Source organism: Somniosus microcephalus, chromosome 17 (genome assembly GCF_052327205.1).
Source record: "Somniosus microcephalus isolate GS21.2 chromosome 17, FLI_Smic_1.0, whole genome shotgun sequence".
Taxonomy (NCBI): Eukaryota; Metazoa; Chordata; class Chondrichthyes; order Squaliformes; family Somniosidae; genus Somniosus; species Somniosus microcephalus.
In genome coordinates this window covers 71,840,319-71,855,814 of record NC_141003.1, presented here as the reverse complement: position 1 = coordinate 71,855,814, position 15,496 = coordinate 71,840,319, and the positions used below count along the sequence as shown (strand labels likewise).

The 15,496-nt window shown below is 47.4% G+C and overlaps 1 protein-coding gene across 1 annotated transcript in view; it reads left to right on the top strand.

The window, feature by feature from the left end:
* Window positions 1-15,496, top strand: part of lrguk (leucine-rich repeats and guanylate kinase domain containing) — a 146,015-nt gene that overhangs the window by 83,724 nt on the left and 46,795 nt on the right. The window contains exons 14-15 of the mRNA XM_086010866.1: window positions 1,143-1,262; window positions 6,260-6,411. Coding sequence (XP_085866992.1) covers window positions 1,143-1,262; window positions 6,260-6,411 — 272 coding nt within the window. The remainder of the gene's footprint in view (window positions 1-1,142; window positions 1,263-6,259; window positions 6,412-15,496) is intronic.

Below are 15,496 nucleotides of genomic sequence, written 5' to 3'. Positions count from 1 at the left end.
GTGTCTGAAATCAGGAATTTAGCATTATGGAGGTGTCACTGGATTACAATTTAATTTTTTTTTTAATTCATAGTTTAGATTTTTTCCTTGTAGATGTCACCTATGAATTATTTTCCAATTACCAGTCCCCTGCCTATAACAAGTGCCTGGGATGATTGGCTCCTTCTGAAAATCGGAATGAGAACTAGTTATTTTTCCCTGAGGACTATGTTTGGAGAAGATGTGAGTACAAAACTGGAAAGCAAGTCTGAAGATTAGAATTCTTTTTTGTCTGTCGCAGTATATGTAATAGTTGATATGAGGAATCGTTAAATGCAATCTATTAACTTTTGATGTTTGTCAAATATCTGGTTATGAAAGGGGTTGAAGGTTATAACAACGGGTACAGATTTTTGTCTAAATTTTAGATGATGAATACTGTGTGTAATGATATGGCTCCAATGCTGCTGGGACCCTAGGAAGGCCATCCATGGAATGCAATAGATCAGAGTTTTAATGTTAGATGAGAAAAGTCCCTTCACCCTGTTCTCTTATCCAGGTCTTGTCTCAAGACTAAATCTGATAATTTTTAGTCTCTTTTTCTACCTCAAATTTCTATCTACTGAATGAAGAATTTATCCATTTCCTTTTGGAATGCTTAAACTGAGCCAACATCCATCGCACTGAGTCTGTCCCGATTCTAAGTACGAGGTAATTATTCTTCAAACTGAGTTTAGTTCATGGTTTCTTCAGCCAATAATCACGTCCTCTGGTTCTTCTATTCTGCTTTTGCATAAATACATCTCCACTTCCATAGCAATGATTTCCTTCATTATTTAAATAAAATGGATCATGCCCTCTGCCTCCAATCTTCTTTTACTAGCCTCTCATCATAGCTCAGCGATGTCAACTTGGAATTATCTACGGGTTCTGAACTGGCGTAGTTATTAAAGTGAGCACATCTTTCGTTTCACACGATAGAGGGTTACTCGTAAAGATAAATGAAAAAATCGGCACAAAAATTAGGAATATGACTTTGCCAACAGCTAAACGCTATCACTCACTTCAAATTTTTGGTGCTTAAATTCTGCTGGAGTCCTCCAAAGAGTTAAAGTAATAGTGTCTGTACTTCTGAGTTTTTTTTGTGCTGTCTTTGTATGCAGATAATCTTATAGATGCATATGTGCAGCTGAGCCAGCTGCTCAGGGAGTACCTGAGCCTCGGTGATCAAGTAAGCGATGACAGTATCAGAACCACGGAAGGGGACAAATGGCAGACGTCTGGTGAGTGTGTGCCGGAATGTCAGAATGCTGATAAATAGCTGAGTTTTGCAGTGATGAATTGCTGACCTTGTACTTCTGTAGTTGCAGTTTTGAATCCCAGCGGTGTTCATGCTTTCACCAACAGAAGTCTTGCATTTGGTTTGAAGATAACACTTGCATAGCATAAATGATAAGTCACCCATTGTGCAGCACTGAATGCTATAATACGTACAAGACAGTTTAGGCTGCAAAGCCTATCTTTGTAGCATACTCCTTCCTGTTATGTGATGTTACACGGACACTTTTTGGCACAATGCATGCATCACACTTGTTCCTCTTTTGTGATGAATTATTCCAATCTCGCGAGGGAAAGAAAGTTTTGTAGATTTTCTGCTCAACCCTCAAAGATAATTAAACAAAACTCTAAAATGTCTATCTGGCCCCAGGCCTCCACTGTTAAACTCTGACTGGTACCATTTCCTTTGCTCCAACAGCACAAAAATCATCTCGTTCCATGGAGTATTTGCTTGTCTCTGCTCATACTTATCACCAGGAGCCTTAAGTTCCAGCCCTAATGAGATGTTTACCCAGCTTTTTCTTGAAGGACTTAGTTGCCGCAGCATCAGCTTGTATTGCTGGCATTCTGTTTCACATGAACACCACTCACTGGTGGGGGAATAAAGGTTTCCTCTCATCAGTCTCACTTTAGTCATGTTGATTTTGTATTTGTGTCTTTATAGAAGTACACAGAGAAGGGAAGAAAGCAATAGCTAGCAATACCAAAGATAAAAAGAAAACCATGCAGGATGGAAATTGAAATAAAAGCACAAAATGCTGGAAATGCATCGGCAGGTCAATCAGCATCTGAAGGAAAATAGGTCGTCGTGTTAGGCTTTACACTTCCAGCATTGTTTGTTTTCAGACCAACGCTACTTTGTTAAATACAAATGCATAGGGCCAGATCTTGCTGGAGTGGGGCATCTCGCGGTGTTATTTGGACTTTTTCCTGCAACCTTCAGCTCGAAATCCAGCAGCCTTCATGGTCATTTTTTCCCTTCTGTGTTGGCCCACAAGTACCAAACTTATTAAATTCACCTTCACAACTTGTCATGGTGGGATTTGAACTCCTGACTTCTGGGTTGCTAGCTCAGTACCATAATATTGTCAGCATGTTGATCCTTGTGACAACATCCATAGGTATGGAGTCAGCATCTAAATGCACACTGAAGACGGGCAGCTCTACCTGTTCACCACCACACTCCATTCCACGACCACCACTAGGCCATCTGACTGCTCCCCAACATCAAGTCATGGATCAGCAAGGGCTTTCTCCAATTTAAGTTGACAAGTTGGCAAAACTGATGCCATCCTGTTCAACCCCCTGCTAAAAACTCTGCGCCCTAGTCCTTGATTCTATCCCCCTTTGTGACGACTCGCTCAGGCTGAAAATATGAACTGGGAGAGGTGGCCTCTTATTATTTAGTGTTCATTGCTATTATATTTACAGATTTGTGCTGTTTGTATAATTCGTGAACAGTATACGGTCAAGCAGAGCAAGCTTGTTACATAGATCTGAACTAACATGGTTAAGTTTAATTTCTCAGTTGTTCAAGTACCTGAGTTGAAATGTTGAGTTTACGAATAAAGACATATGCATTGTAAATGTTCATCTATAACCTTTGACAGACTGTTTAACCTCGCAGTGCAGAAAAGCTTAGATTCAAAGCATCCAGGCAGTTGAACTTGTAGCCAATTTGATTTGATAGTTTATATTTGAATATTTGATAGTTTATATATGCTACTGGTTTGACTCTAAAATGTCCATTCAAATGACTGTTGAAAAAGCTTACTACTACTATTAATTCCCGTCCGTCAGCTCAGCTGCAACGATGGGGCCGAATGAATTCGCTCCACTGTTATCGTTTCTGAACTAGCCTGATCGCGTCAGTCACTTTTTTTTATTCGTTTATAGGATGTGGGCGTCGCAGGCAAGGCCAGCATTTATTGCCCACCCCTAATTGCCCTTGAGAAGGTGGTGGTGAGCCCCCTTCTTGAACTGCTGCAGTCCATGTGGTGAAGGTACTCCCACAGTGCTGTTAGGTAGGGAGTTCCAAGATTTTGACCCAGTGACGATGAAGGATCGGCGATATACTTCCAAGTTAGGATGGTGTGTACCTTGGAGGTGGTGGTGTTCCCATGCACCTGCTGGTCTTTTCCTTCGAGGGTTGATGAGGTCGCGGGTTTGGGAGTTGCTCCCGAAGAAGCCTTGGCAAGTTGTTGCAGTGCATCTTGTAGATGGTACACACTGCAGCCACTGTACACTGGTGGTGGAGGGTGTGAATGTTTAAGGTGGGGGATGGGGTGCCAATCAAGCGGGCTGCTTTGTCCTGGATGGTGTTGAGCTTCTTGAGTGTTGTTGGAGCTGCACTCATCCAGCCAAGTGGAGAGTATTCCATCACACTCCTTCTGTATCCCTTTCTGTGACAAGCCACTCTTGACATTGTCTGTCCAGCGCTTCCTTGGCTTTCCTCGGCTTCTTGCTCTGTGTGCCGGGCCATGGAAGTTATTGTAGCTGTTTCCATTCTTGAAACGTGCCCAAACCATCGCAGTGGACTTTTTCAGATCTTCTGTATAAGCATTTGTTTCTTGTCCAAGCCCTGTTCTTGTTTTATCATTCTTGATTCTTTACATCCTGGTTTTGCTTGTTAACTTTTCTCCTGTTCCAACACTCAGATCTGTATAATAATATGGGAATAACCATCGCTTCATAAACTCTTATCTTTGTTTTTACCACGATATTTTTAGCCTATTAGCCCTCATAATAACTTACTTGAAAAAAATAAATGCTGCATTATTTTTAGCCCATTTTTCTTTTATTTATTTTGCATGTTAGGGCCATTCATTGTTCCAAGGCCCTGTCAGTATTGCTCAGCAATTGTCCAGTTAGTGGTGAGTATTAGGACCACCAGGTTACTCTCATATCCAACTTTCCCCTGCAGCTGGGACTGTATATTCAGTGGTTTTGAATTTGGAGTCCTTCCCTTCCATGGCACAATGTATCAGCAGAGTAGCCTGCTGTACCACTGGGGGACTTGACGTTTTAAAACCTCCACTAGTCCCTGACCAGTAAAATGTTTCCATATGTAGAATTGTATTGGAGTCTGAAGTTTGGGCCAAGTAAGAAAAACAATCCCCCCTATGTGAAAGGCTCGTTGTCTTCTGTAAATTATCTTGCAGTCAACAAATTGAGGAAAGTGCAGTGATTGCACCTGCCACTTTATAAAAAAAAAAAAAAAAAAAAACTCCCAAAACATGTCCATATACAAACATATGAATTAGGAGCAGGAGTAGGCCACTTGGCCCTTCGAGCCTGCTCCGCCATTCAATAAGATCATGGCTGATCCAATTACTCCACATTTCCGCCAACCTCTGATAACTTTTCACCCCCTTGCTTACCAAGAATCTATCTACCTCTGCCTTAAAAATATTCAAAGACTCTGCTTCCACCGCCCTCTGAGGAAGAGAGTTCCAAAGACTCCCGACCCTCTGTGAGAAAAAAATTCTCATCATCTCTGTCTTAAATGGGCGACCCCTCTCTCACAAGAGGAAACATCCTCTCCACATCCACCCTGTCAAGACCCTTTGGGATCTTATATGTTTCAATCAAGTCACCTCTTACTCTTCTAAACTCCAGCAGATACAAGCCTAGCCTGTCCAACCTTCCCTCATAAGACAACCCGGCCAGTCCAGGTATTAGTCTAGTAAACCTTCTCTGAACTGCTTCCAATGCATTTACATCCTTCCTTAAATAAGGAGACCAATACTGTACACAGTACTCCAGATGTGGTCTCACCAATGCCCTGTATAACTGAAGCATAACCTCCCTACTTTTGTATTCAATTCCCCTCGCAATAAACGATAACATTCTATTAGCTTTCCTAATTACTTGCTGTACCTGCATAGTAACCTTTTGCGATTCATGCACTAGGACACCCAGATCCCTCTGCATCTCAGAGCTCTGCAATCTCTCACCATTTAGATAATATGCTTCTTTTTTATTCTTCCTGCCAAAATGGACAACTTCACATTTTCCCACATTATACTCCATTTGCCAGATCTTTGCCCACTCACTTATCTATATCCCTTTGTAGCCTCCTTATGTCCTCTTCACAATTTACTTTCCTACCTATCTTTGTGTCATCAGCAAATTTAGCAACCATACCTTTGGTCCCTTCATCCAAGTCATTTATATAAATTGTAAAAAGTTGAGGCCCCAGCACTGATCCTTGTGGCACACCACTCATTACATCTTGCCAATCAGAAAATGACCCATTTATGCCTAATCTGTTTCCCGTTAGCTAGCCAATCTTCTATCCATGCCAATATGTTACCCTCGACACCATGAGCTTTTATTTTCCGCAATAACCTTTGATGTGGCACCTTATCAAATGCCTTTTGGAAATCTAAATACAGTACATACACCGGTTCCCCTTTATCCACAGCACATGTTACTTCCTCAAAGAACTCCAATAAATTGGTTAAACATGATTTCCCTTTCACAAAACCATGTTGACTCTGCCTGATTACCTTGAGCTTTTCTAAGTGCCCTGCTATAACGTCTTTAATAATAGCTTCTAACATCTTCCCCATGACAGATGTTAAGCTAACTGGCCTGTAGTTTCCTGCTTTCTGTCTCCCTTTTTGAATAAAGGAGTTACATTTGCTATTTTCCAATCTAATGGAACCTTCCCCGAATCTAGGGAATTTTGGAAAATTAAAACCAACGCATCAACTATCTCACTAGCCACTTCTTTTAAGACCCTAGGATGAAGTCCGCAGCTCCAACAATCGATAAAAATAAATTCAGCTCAATGGGGAAATCCACTGTGTGGTTTGGAAAGCCAATGAGTTTGGACATGGGATACTCGAGTATACGACTTCCTATTGTAGCAACATTTAGTGCAGCATTATTGAGCTACTTGTCTGCGTATTAAAATCCAACATTTGCTGTTGCATAGATTTGCCAAAGAACGCACCATCCGAAGTTAGCCAACTAAGCTGGAGTAAAATTTCATGGTCCAGTGGATTGCCCATTGAGTTTGTGGATTCCTCTACAAGGAACTACTCTTCCAGAGTACAAGCTAGGCTATCAGCGGAAAGAACACCTTTGGTAAGAAGCAAAACATGTTTTTTACATAGCATGAGGCACATCGATAACATTTACACCAGTCAAGCTAACCAAGTTTGGTCATCAAAATGTGAACTGACTCCGTTTTGTTCACTTTGATTCTTTAACTGTTCAGGCACATATCAAAGCCGAGCTTGGTGATCAGAAATGTTTGGTTTGTATTTATAATACAGGCGCATTTTAAGAGGTCAACTATGCACTAAGTGACAATGGAGGGACATTTGGGTCCAAAATTCCAATAGTTTGGTAGAATGTAAACTCAGCGGTTCTATCAGCAGAGAGACGGAATTTGGGACTAAAGACAGGATCTGCTGCATTCACATCTCATTTAAAGTGCGCCCTAAATTCTGCCGGAAGTGCGGAAGGCTTTAGATGTGCCAGCCCGAGATAAGGTGGAGCCATGTTAATAATGGGTTTAGGCCAGGGGTAGATTTTCCCCAGGTACAGACTTATGGCGGCCCGCTGGCGGAGCACGCTCAGCGGGAGGCTTGGTTCATTTCGAGGGCCTGGTCTAATTAGCATTTGGCCGGCAGGCTGTGGGCAGAGTGACCAAGGTCAGCTCCCCAGCTCTGGGCCGTTGTGATATCATGCAGCCAATCGCCCAACATTAGGCATTGGAGGGGGGTGGTGGGTGGTGGCGACTACATCGATGGGAACAGGGCTTTAAGTGATTCCCCACTATTTTCAACACGCTACTGCCTTGTTTCCGCAAGTTCTCCCCTGTAAATTCTAAATGTCATCATTTATGCCCTAAAAACCACCTATCTAACCTATGCCACTATAAAACACGGGTAACTTTAGAACAGCAGCTGAGGAAGACTGATGCAGGAATCTTAAAGGTGAGATGCTGTGTTTCATTGTTTTTGATTTCCCCTATTTTTGATTAATATGTTTGAGGAGAAACAGGGAGACCAGGCTTCTAAAACAGTGCTGCAGGTGATCCAGACTCTCCTGCAGATACCTAGCTATCAGGGTACACAGACCTAGGAGATTTTAACTGGATACATAGGGGAATCTTCACTGGGGTATCAATATGCAGCCTTACCGTATATTCTAACCAAATTTGAAAAGCAAATAAAAACAGTATTGCGGGTGACTTCCAAATGAAGCAAGTAGCCTCAAAAATAAAGTGCAAGAAATAATTTGACAAAAGACCAATCCATAGTAAAATTATGAGTATGTGGCGGAGCCACCAAAGGACTCCGAGCAGTTGTACATAATTCCTTTAACAGCAATGTAGTTACTGTCTATGCCTGTACCTTTTAATTACACTGTTTGACTGTACAATGCCTAGGTACCTTTACAGCACGGTTTCAACGTGATGTCGTCATGCCGTTTGTCATGTGATGCCCCAATGGCGGGAAGAACGTGATGACGTCACTCTCCTGATCAGAGAATCAGTCCTCGTGGAGCCCTCCAGGAGAGTAGACCTGTTATTGATGTGTTCTAGCAGTTTCCAGTTTAAACTAGTTTGTTTTCATTAAAGTTCATTAATTTAATTACCTGAGTCGAACTCAGTCTTTTTGATAGGAACCTCCGTTCCTACATTGGTGACCCCGACTTCTACGAACGATTTTCGTGGAAGATTCGACATGGACACGAATGCCGTCACGCTGAAACTGCCACAGTTCTGGGAGCAACAACCAGACGCCTGGTTCATCCAGGCTGAAGCCCAGTTCGCCATTCGGAACATCAACGCGGATCAGACCCGTTATTATTATGTGGTCTCCGCCCTCGACAGCGCAACTGCATCACGGATCATCAGCCTTATCGGTAGTCCTCCTACTGACAGCAAGTATGATGCAATTAAGGCGCGGTTGCTTCAGGTTTTCGGGCTATCAAAGTCTGAGCGTGCTCGCCGGCTCATCACGCTGCACGGCCTCGGGGACTCCAAACCGTCCGAGCTCATGAGCCAAATGCTCACGCTCTTGGGTGCTGAACCGGAATGTTTCATCTTCCGGGAGCTTTTCCTCTATCAACTGCCTGAACAGGTTCAGGCTGCCCTGGCCAGCTCCGACATTACTGACTGCGCCAAGCTTGCGGCCAAAGCCGATAAGATTTTCACGGTTACCCAGCAGTGCTGCGCGGCCACGAGGCGCCCACCCCCCACAGACGCGGTCCCGGTTTCTCCTACAGCGGGCTGGTGCTCCTACCACACCCGTTTTGGCGCGAAAGCACGATGCTGCCGTTCCCTCTGCAGTTTTTCGCCCCCCAAAAAAAACAAGAAGGCGCAGGCGGCGTCCCTGGCGACGGATGACCAAGTCTAATGGGCGTTCCGCGGTGGCGATGGCCGTTGGTTCTACGGGGAAACTCCTCTATATCACCGATTCCCTCTCGGGCTGCCGTTTCCTTTGTGACACCGGGACGCAGTGTAGCATTCTACCTGCGTCGAAGCTCGACACGCAGACTGGGAACCTCGGTTTTTCCCTCGTAGCGGTTAATGGCGCAGCTTTTCGAACGTTCTGAAAGCGGCGGGTCGAAGTCTGTTTCGGCGGTCAGCGCTTCTTTTGGGATTTCGTCACAGCTACGGTCTCACAGCCTATCCTTGGGGCAGATTTTCTGTGTGCCAACAGCCTACTAGTCGATGTCCGACACCGCCGGCTGATCAACGCGGCCACCTTCCACTCGATCCCGTGCTTCCACGGTACCTCCGTGGCGCGCTCCATTGCCTGTGGTTTCCCTCCTCCAGATGACTTCACGTGGCTCCTCGGGGAGTTTCCGGAGCTGATGAGGCCCACCTTCTCCTCTTCGGCGACGAAACATGGTGTTGAACATCACATCACCACTACTGGCTCCCCGATTTATGCGCGGGCTAGAAGGCTCGAACCCGGCAAGCTTGCAGCTGCGAAGGCGGAGTTCGCCACAATGGAGCGGCTCGGCATCATTAGGCGATCGAAGAGTCCCTGGTCTTCGCCTCTCCACATCGTGCCGAAACCTGGCGGCCATGCGGTGACTACCGACGCCTCAACGACGCCACCACTCCGGATCAGTACCCGATCCCGCATATCCAGGACTTCTCGGCCCACTTGGCGGGAAATACTATCTTCTCTAAAGTCGACCTCGTCCGTGGATATCACCAGGTTCCAGTGCACCCACAAGACGTCCCGAAAACCACAGTTATCACCCCTTTTGGCCTCTTTGAGTTCCTGTGGATGCCGTTTGGCTTAAAGAACGCAGCACAGGCATTCCAGCGTTTAATGGACTCCGTTCTTCGAGACTTGCGTTTCCTTTTCGTCTACCTTGACAACATACTCATCGCCAGTGCCAGCAAGGAGGAGCACATCTCCCATTTGCGTTCCCTCTTTACGCGCCTCAGCCAACACGGTTTAATCATCAACCCGGCCAAGTGCCAGTTTGGCCTGCAACAAATCGATTTCCTGGGACATCGCATAACGTCGGACTGCGCCGTCCCTTTGGCGATGAAGGTTGAGGCGGTTACTTCTTTCCCGCGGCCGTCGACAGTCAAGGCCTTGCAGGAGTTCCTGGGGATGGTCAACTTCTACCACCGTTTCGTCCCCAAGGCGGCTCAACTCATGCAACCCTTGTTCGGGGCCCTCAAGGGCAAGTCCGGTAAAGACCCAATCAGCTGGACAGCTGAAATGATCCAGGCATTCGGCGACACCAAGAACGCTTTGGCCAATGCAACCGTGCTGGCGCACCCACTTCCAGGTGCTACTATTGCCCTTACCACCAACGCGTCAGACTATGCCATCGGTGCGGTGCAAGAACAGCGGGTCAACAGCACGTGTCAACAGCACGTGGCAACCGCTGGCGTTTTTCAGCCGTCAATTGCGAGCAAATGAAAAAAAGTACAGCACCTTCGATAGGGAACTACTGGCCCTTTTCCTCGCCATTCGCCATTTCTGGTTTTTATTGTAGGGGCGCCCCTGCATGGCTTTTGTCGACCACAAACCCCTTGCGTTCGCCATGGCCAAGACCACCGAACCGTGGTCTGCTCGTCAACAACGTCACTTGACGTTCATTTCTGAATTTACCACGGACATTCAACATGTGTCTGGTAAGGACAACCTGGTGGCAGATTGCCTCTCCCGTGCGACGGTCCACGCGGTGCGACTGGGAATCGACTACGCCCTCATGGCGGCAGATCAGGTTTCGGATTCGGAGGTCCAATCATATCGAACTGTTCCCTCTAGCTTCCAAGCGACCGACGTCGTCTTCCAGGCCGCAGGTGCCACGCTCCTTTGCGACGTTTCCATGGGAGTTCCTCGTCCCATAGTGCCAGTCGCATGGCGCCGGAGGGTTTTTGATGCCGTACACGGGTTGTCGCACCCAGGGATGAAGGCTTCACAATGACTTACGTCAGCCAAGTTCGTCTGGAAAGGTATGCACATCGATGTCCGTGACTGGGCTAATACCTGCGTCGTATGCCAGAAGGCCAAAGTCCAGCGTCATGTCAAGGCTCCGGTGGCTGCGTTCACTGTTCCGGAGCGTCATTTCGACCACGTGCATGTGGACCTCGTGGGGCCGCTTCCGCCTTCTCAGGGTTATACTCCTCATCTCACCATAGTGGACCGCACCACCAGGTGGCCAGAGGCAATTCCTTTGGTTTCCACCATGTCGGCAGACGTCGCTAGAGCTTTCATCTCCTGTTGGGTCGCCCGGTTCGGGGTACCAGCGGACATCTCTGACCGCGGGCCACAATTTTCCTCGGATCTTTGGAACGCTGTGGCTCAGGGGCTCGGTACCAAACTTCATCGCACCACCGCCTATCATCCACAGGCAAACGGCCTTTGCAAGCGATTCCACAGGTCGCTTAAAGCCTCTCTTCGGGCCAGTCTTCAAGGCGCAGGATGGGTGGACAGACTCCCATGGGTCCTGTTGGGTCTCCGTACGGCGCCCAAAGATGATCTGCAATCGTCTTCGGCTGAGCTCGTCTATGGCCAGCCACTCCGTGTACCAGGAGATTTCCTCCCTTCTCCCACAGAGCCATGGTCCGCCTCCCGGCAACTCATTCGCCACCAAGAAAGGGCCAGATGCTTTGCCCCGATACCTACATCCAATCACGGTTTGCAGACCTCCTACGTGCCACTGGGACTGAAGAATGCGGAGTATGTCTTTATCCGACACGACACTCACCGGGATCCGCTCAAACCCCCTTACACTGGTCCTTTCCGCGCCATCGAACCGGGAGACAAATCCTTTTTGGTCGACGTCGGAGGGAAACCGGATCACATCTCGGTGGACCGCTTGAAGCCAGCTCACCTGGACTTGGACCACCCTGTCGTAGTCGCTCAACCACCCAAACGTGGCCGACCGCCCGTTGCCGCCGCACCTGATCAACCAAAGCTGCCTGACAAACCGACTGCGCTCACCGCGCCTGATCAGCCGCCACCGACTGCCAACTCGTCCACCGGTCGTCGACTTCCTCTACCAGGGTATCGAAGTCGATCGGACAGGTTCATCAGCTGCTGTTTTAAGTTATCCCTTATGCATAAGGAGCCTGTGGCTCCGCCCATGAGCCCTGGAACAGATTTTCTGCATCCTACAAGAAGATCTGCAAACTGCCTCAAGAACAAGGACATCTCTTGCTGTGGCTCAAAGTCACTCAAGCACCTAATTTCCTAACCTCTGGGACAACAGGCAACATCTGCCCAGGTCAGTTAATTTACTGTCCTTTCTTGCATAAGGCAGATCTTTAATCCCCTGCTTATTAAGAAAGGACAGTTCATTACATTTGACACAGGAGCCAAACAAATAAGTGAGTGGGCCATTAATTTTTATTGGATTGCAGGATTTCCATGAGTAACTGGTTGCGTTCATGTAACCATATGAGCTCTTAATGTCAGCCCACACCATTGTGTGAACCAAAAAGGCATTTCACCCCCTTGAGGTCCAATTAGTGTGTGACTACAAGAACAAGTTTGTTCTCAGCAATGTCTAATATGAAGGGGACTTCTATCCTTCAACAATTCAGTGTTCCTGCACTCTTTAAGAATCAAGGGCAAGGTGCTGGTTGATTTCTTGGAAACAAGAGGCATCCAATTCTATCAGGCGAACGGTAGCATAGTGGTTATGTCACTGGACCAGTAATCCAGAGGCCTTGACTAATGATCCAGAGACATGGGTTCAAATCCCCCCACGCTGGGTAACTTAAATTCAGTTAATTAAATAAATCTGGAATAAAAAGCTAGTATCAGTAATGCTGACCATGAAACTATCGGGTTGTTGTAAAAACCCATCTGATTCACGCTTAACTGCCCTTTGATATGGCTAAGCAAGCCACTCAGTTGTACAAAACCACTATGAATAAAACTGGACGGGACACCCGGGATCGACCTAGGCACATCCAGCCCAGTCGACACTGCAAAGTCCTCCTCGCTAATATCTGGGGACTTGTGCCAAAATTGGGAGAGCTGTCCCACAGACAGAGTCAAGCAACAGCCTGACATGGTCATACTCACAGAATCATACCTTTCAGTCAATGTCCCAGACTCCTCCATCACCATCCCTGGGTATGTCCTGTCCCACCAAGTGGGAGTGGCCCTGGGAGTCCTCAACATTGACTCCGGACCCCATGAAGTTTCATGGCTTCAGGTCAAGCATGGGCAGGGAAACCTCCTGCGGAATACCACCTACAGCTCTCCCTCAGCTGATTTATCAGTACTCCTCCATGTTGAACACCACTTGGAAGAAGCACTGAGGGTAGCAAGGGCACCAAGAGTGGCTTAGTAGCACCACTACTGACCGAGCTGGCCGAGTCCTGAAGGACATAGCTGCCAGACTGGGCCTGCAGCAGGTGGTGAGAGAACCAACACGAGGGGAAAAACCTACTTGACTTCATCCGCACCAATCTACCTGTCGCAGATGCATCTGTCCATGAGAGCATTGGTAGCAATGACCACCGCACAGTCCTTGTGGAGACGAAGTCCTGCCTTCACACTGAGGACACCCTCCATCGTGTTGTGTGGCACTACCACCGTGCTAAATGGGACAGATTATAACAGAGTTAGCAGCTCAGAACTGGGCATCCATGAGGCGCTGTGAGCCATCAGCAGCAGAATTGTATTCCACCGCAATCTGTAACCTCATGGCCCGGCATATACCTCAGTCTACCACTACCATCAAGCCAGGGGACCAACCCTGGTTTAATGAGGAGCACAGAAGAGCATGCCAGGAGCAGCTCCAGGCATACCTAAAAATGAGGTGCCAACCTGGAGAAGCTGCAACACAGGACTACATGCATGCTAAACAGCAGAAGCAGCATGCGATAGACAGAGCTAAGCGATCACACAAACAACAGATCAGCTCAAAGCTCTGCAGTCCTGCCACATCCAGTCGTGAATGGTGGTGGAACATTAAACAACTAACGGGAGGAGGAGGCTTCATGAATATTCCCATCGTCAACAATGGTAGAGCCCAGCACGCGAGTGCAAAACAGAAGGCTGAAGCGTTTGTAACGATCTTCAGCCAGAAGTGCTGAGTGGATGATCCATATCGGCCTCCTCCTGAGGTCCCCACTGTCACCGAAGTTGGTCTTCAGACAATTCGATTCACTCCACATGATAGCAAGAAACAGCTGAGTGCACTGGATACAGCAAAGGCTATGGGCCCCAACAACATCCCAGCTGTCGTGCTGAAAACTTATGCTCCAGAACTAGCCGCGCCTCTAGCCAAGCTGTTCCAGTACAGCTACAGCACTGGCATCTACCTGACAATGTGGAAAACTGCCCAGGTATGTCCTGTCCACAAAAAGCAGGACAAATCCAATCCGGCAATTACCGCCCCATCAGTCTACTCTCATTCATCCGGAAAGTGATGGAAGGTGTCGTTGACAGTGCCATCAAGCGGTACTTACTCACCAATAACCTGCTCACTGATGCCCAATTTGGGTTCCGTCAGGACCACTCAGCTCCAGACCTTATTACAGCCTTGGTCCAAACATGGATGAAAGAGCTGAATTCTAGAGGTGAGGTGACAGTGACTGTCCTTGACATCGAATCTGGCATCAAAGAGCCCTAGTAAAATTCAAGTCGATGGGAATCGGGGAAAACTCTCCAATGGTTGGAGTCATACCTAGCACAAAAGATGATGATTTTGGTTGTTGGAGGTCAATCATCTCAGCCCCAGGACATTGCTGCAGGAGTTCCTCAGGACAGTGTCCTAGGCCCAACCATCTTCAGCTGCTTCATCCATGACCTTCCCTCCATTATAAGGTCAGAAGTGGGGATGATTGCACTGTGTTCAGTTCCATTCGCAACTCCTCAGATAATGAAGCAATCCATGCCGGCATGCAGCAAGACCTGGATGACATTTAGGTTTGGGCTGGTAAGTGGCAAGTAACATTTGCGCCACACAAGTGCTGGGCAATGACTATCTCCAACAAGCGAGCGTCTAACCACCGCCCCATGACATTCAACGGCATTATCATTGCTGAATCCCCCACCATCATCATCCTGAGGGTTACCATTGATCAGAAACTTAACTGGACCAGCCACATAAATACTGTGGCAACAAGAGTGGGTCAGAGGCTGGGTATTCTACAGCGAGTGTCTCCCCTCCTGTCTCCCCAAAGCCTTTCCACCATCTACAAGACACAAGTCAGGTGTGTTAGTAATATTGATTTTGCCTTCACTTGCCTGGATGACTGCAGCTCCAACAACACTCAAGAAGCTCAACATCATCCAGGACAAAGCAGCCCGCTTGATTGGCACCCCATCCACCACCTTAAACCTTCATTCCCTCCACCACCGGCACAAAGTGGCTGCAGTGTGTAGCATCTACAAGATGCACTGCAGCAACTCACCAAGGTTTCTTCGGCAGCACCTCCCAAACCCCCGACCTATACCACCTAGAAAGACAAGGGCAGCAGGTGCATGGGAACACCATCAGCTGCAAGTTCCCCTCCAAGTCACACACCATCCTGACTTGGAAACATATCGCCTTTCCTTCATCATCGCTGGGTCAAAATCCTGGAACTCCTTCCATAACAGCACGGTGGGAGTACCTTCGCCACACGGACTGCAGCGATTCAAGAAGGCGGCTCACCACCACATACTTGAGGGCAATTAGGGATGGGCAATAAATGCTGGCCTTGCCAGCGATGCCC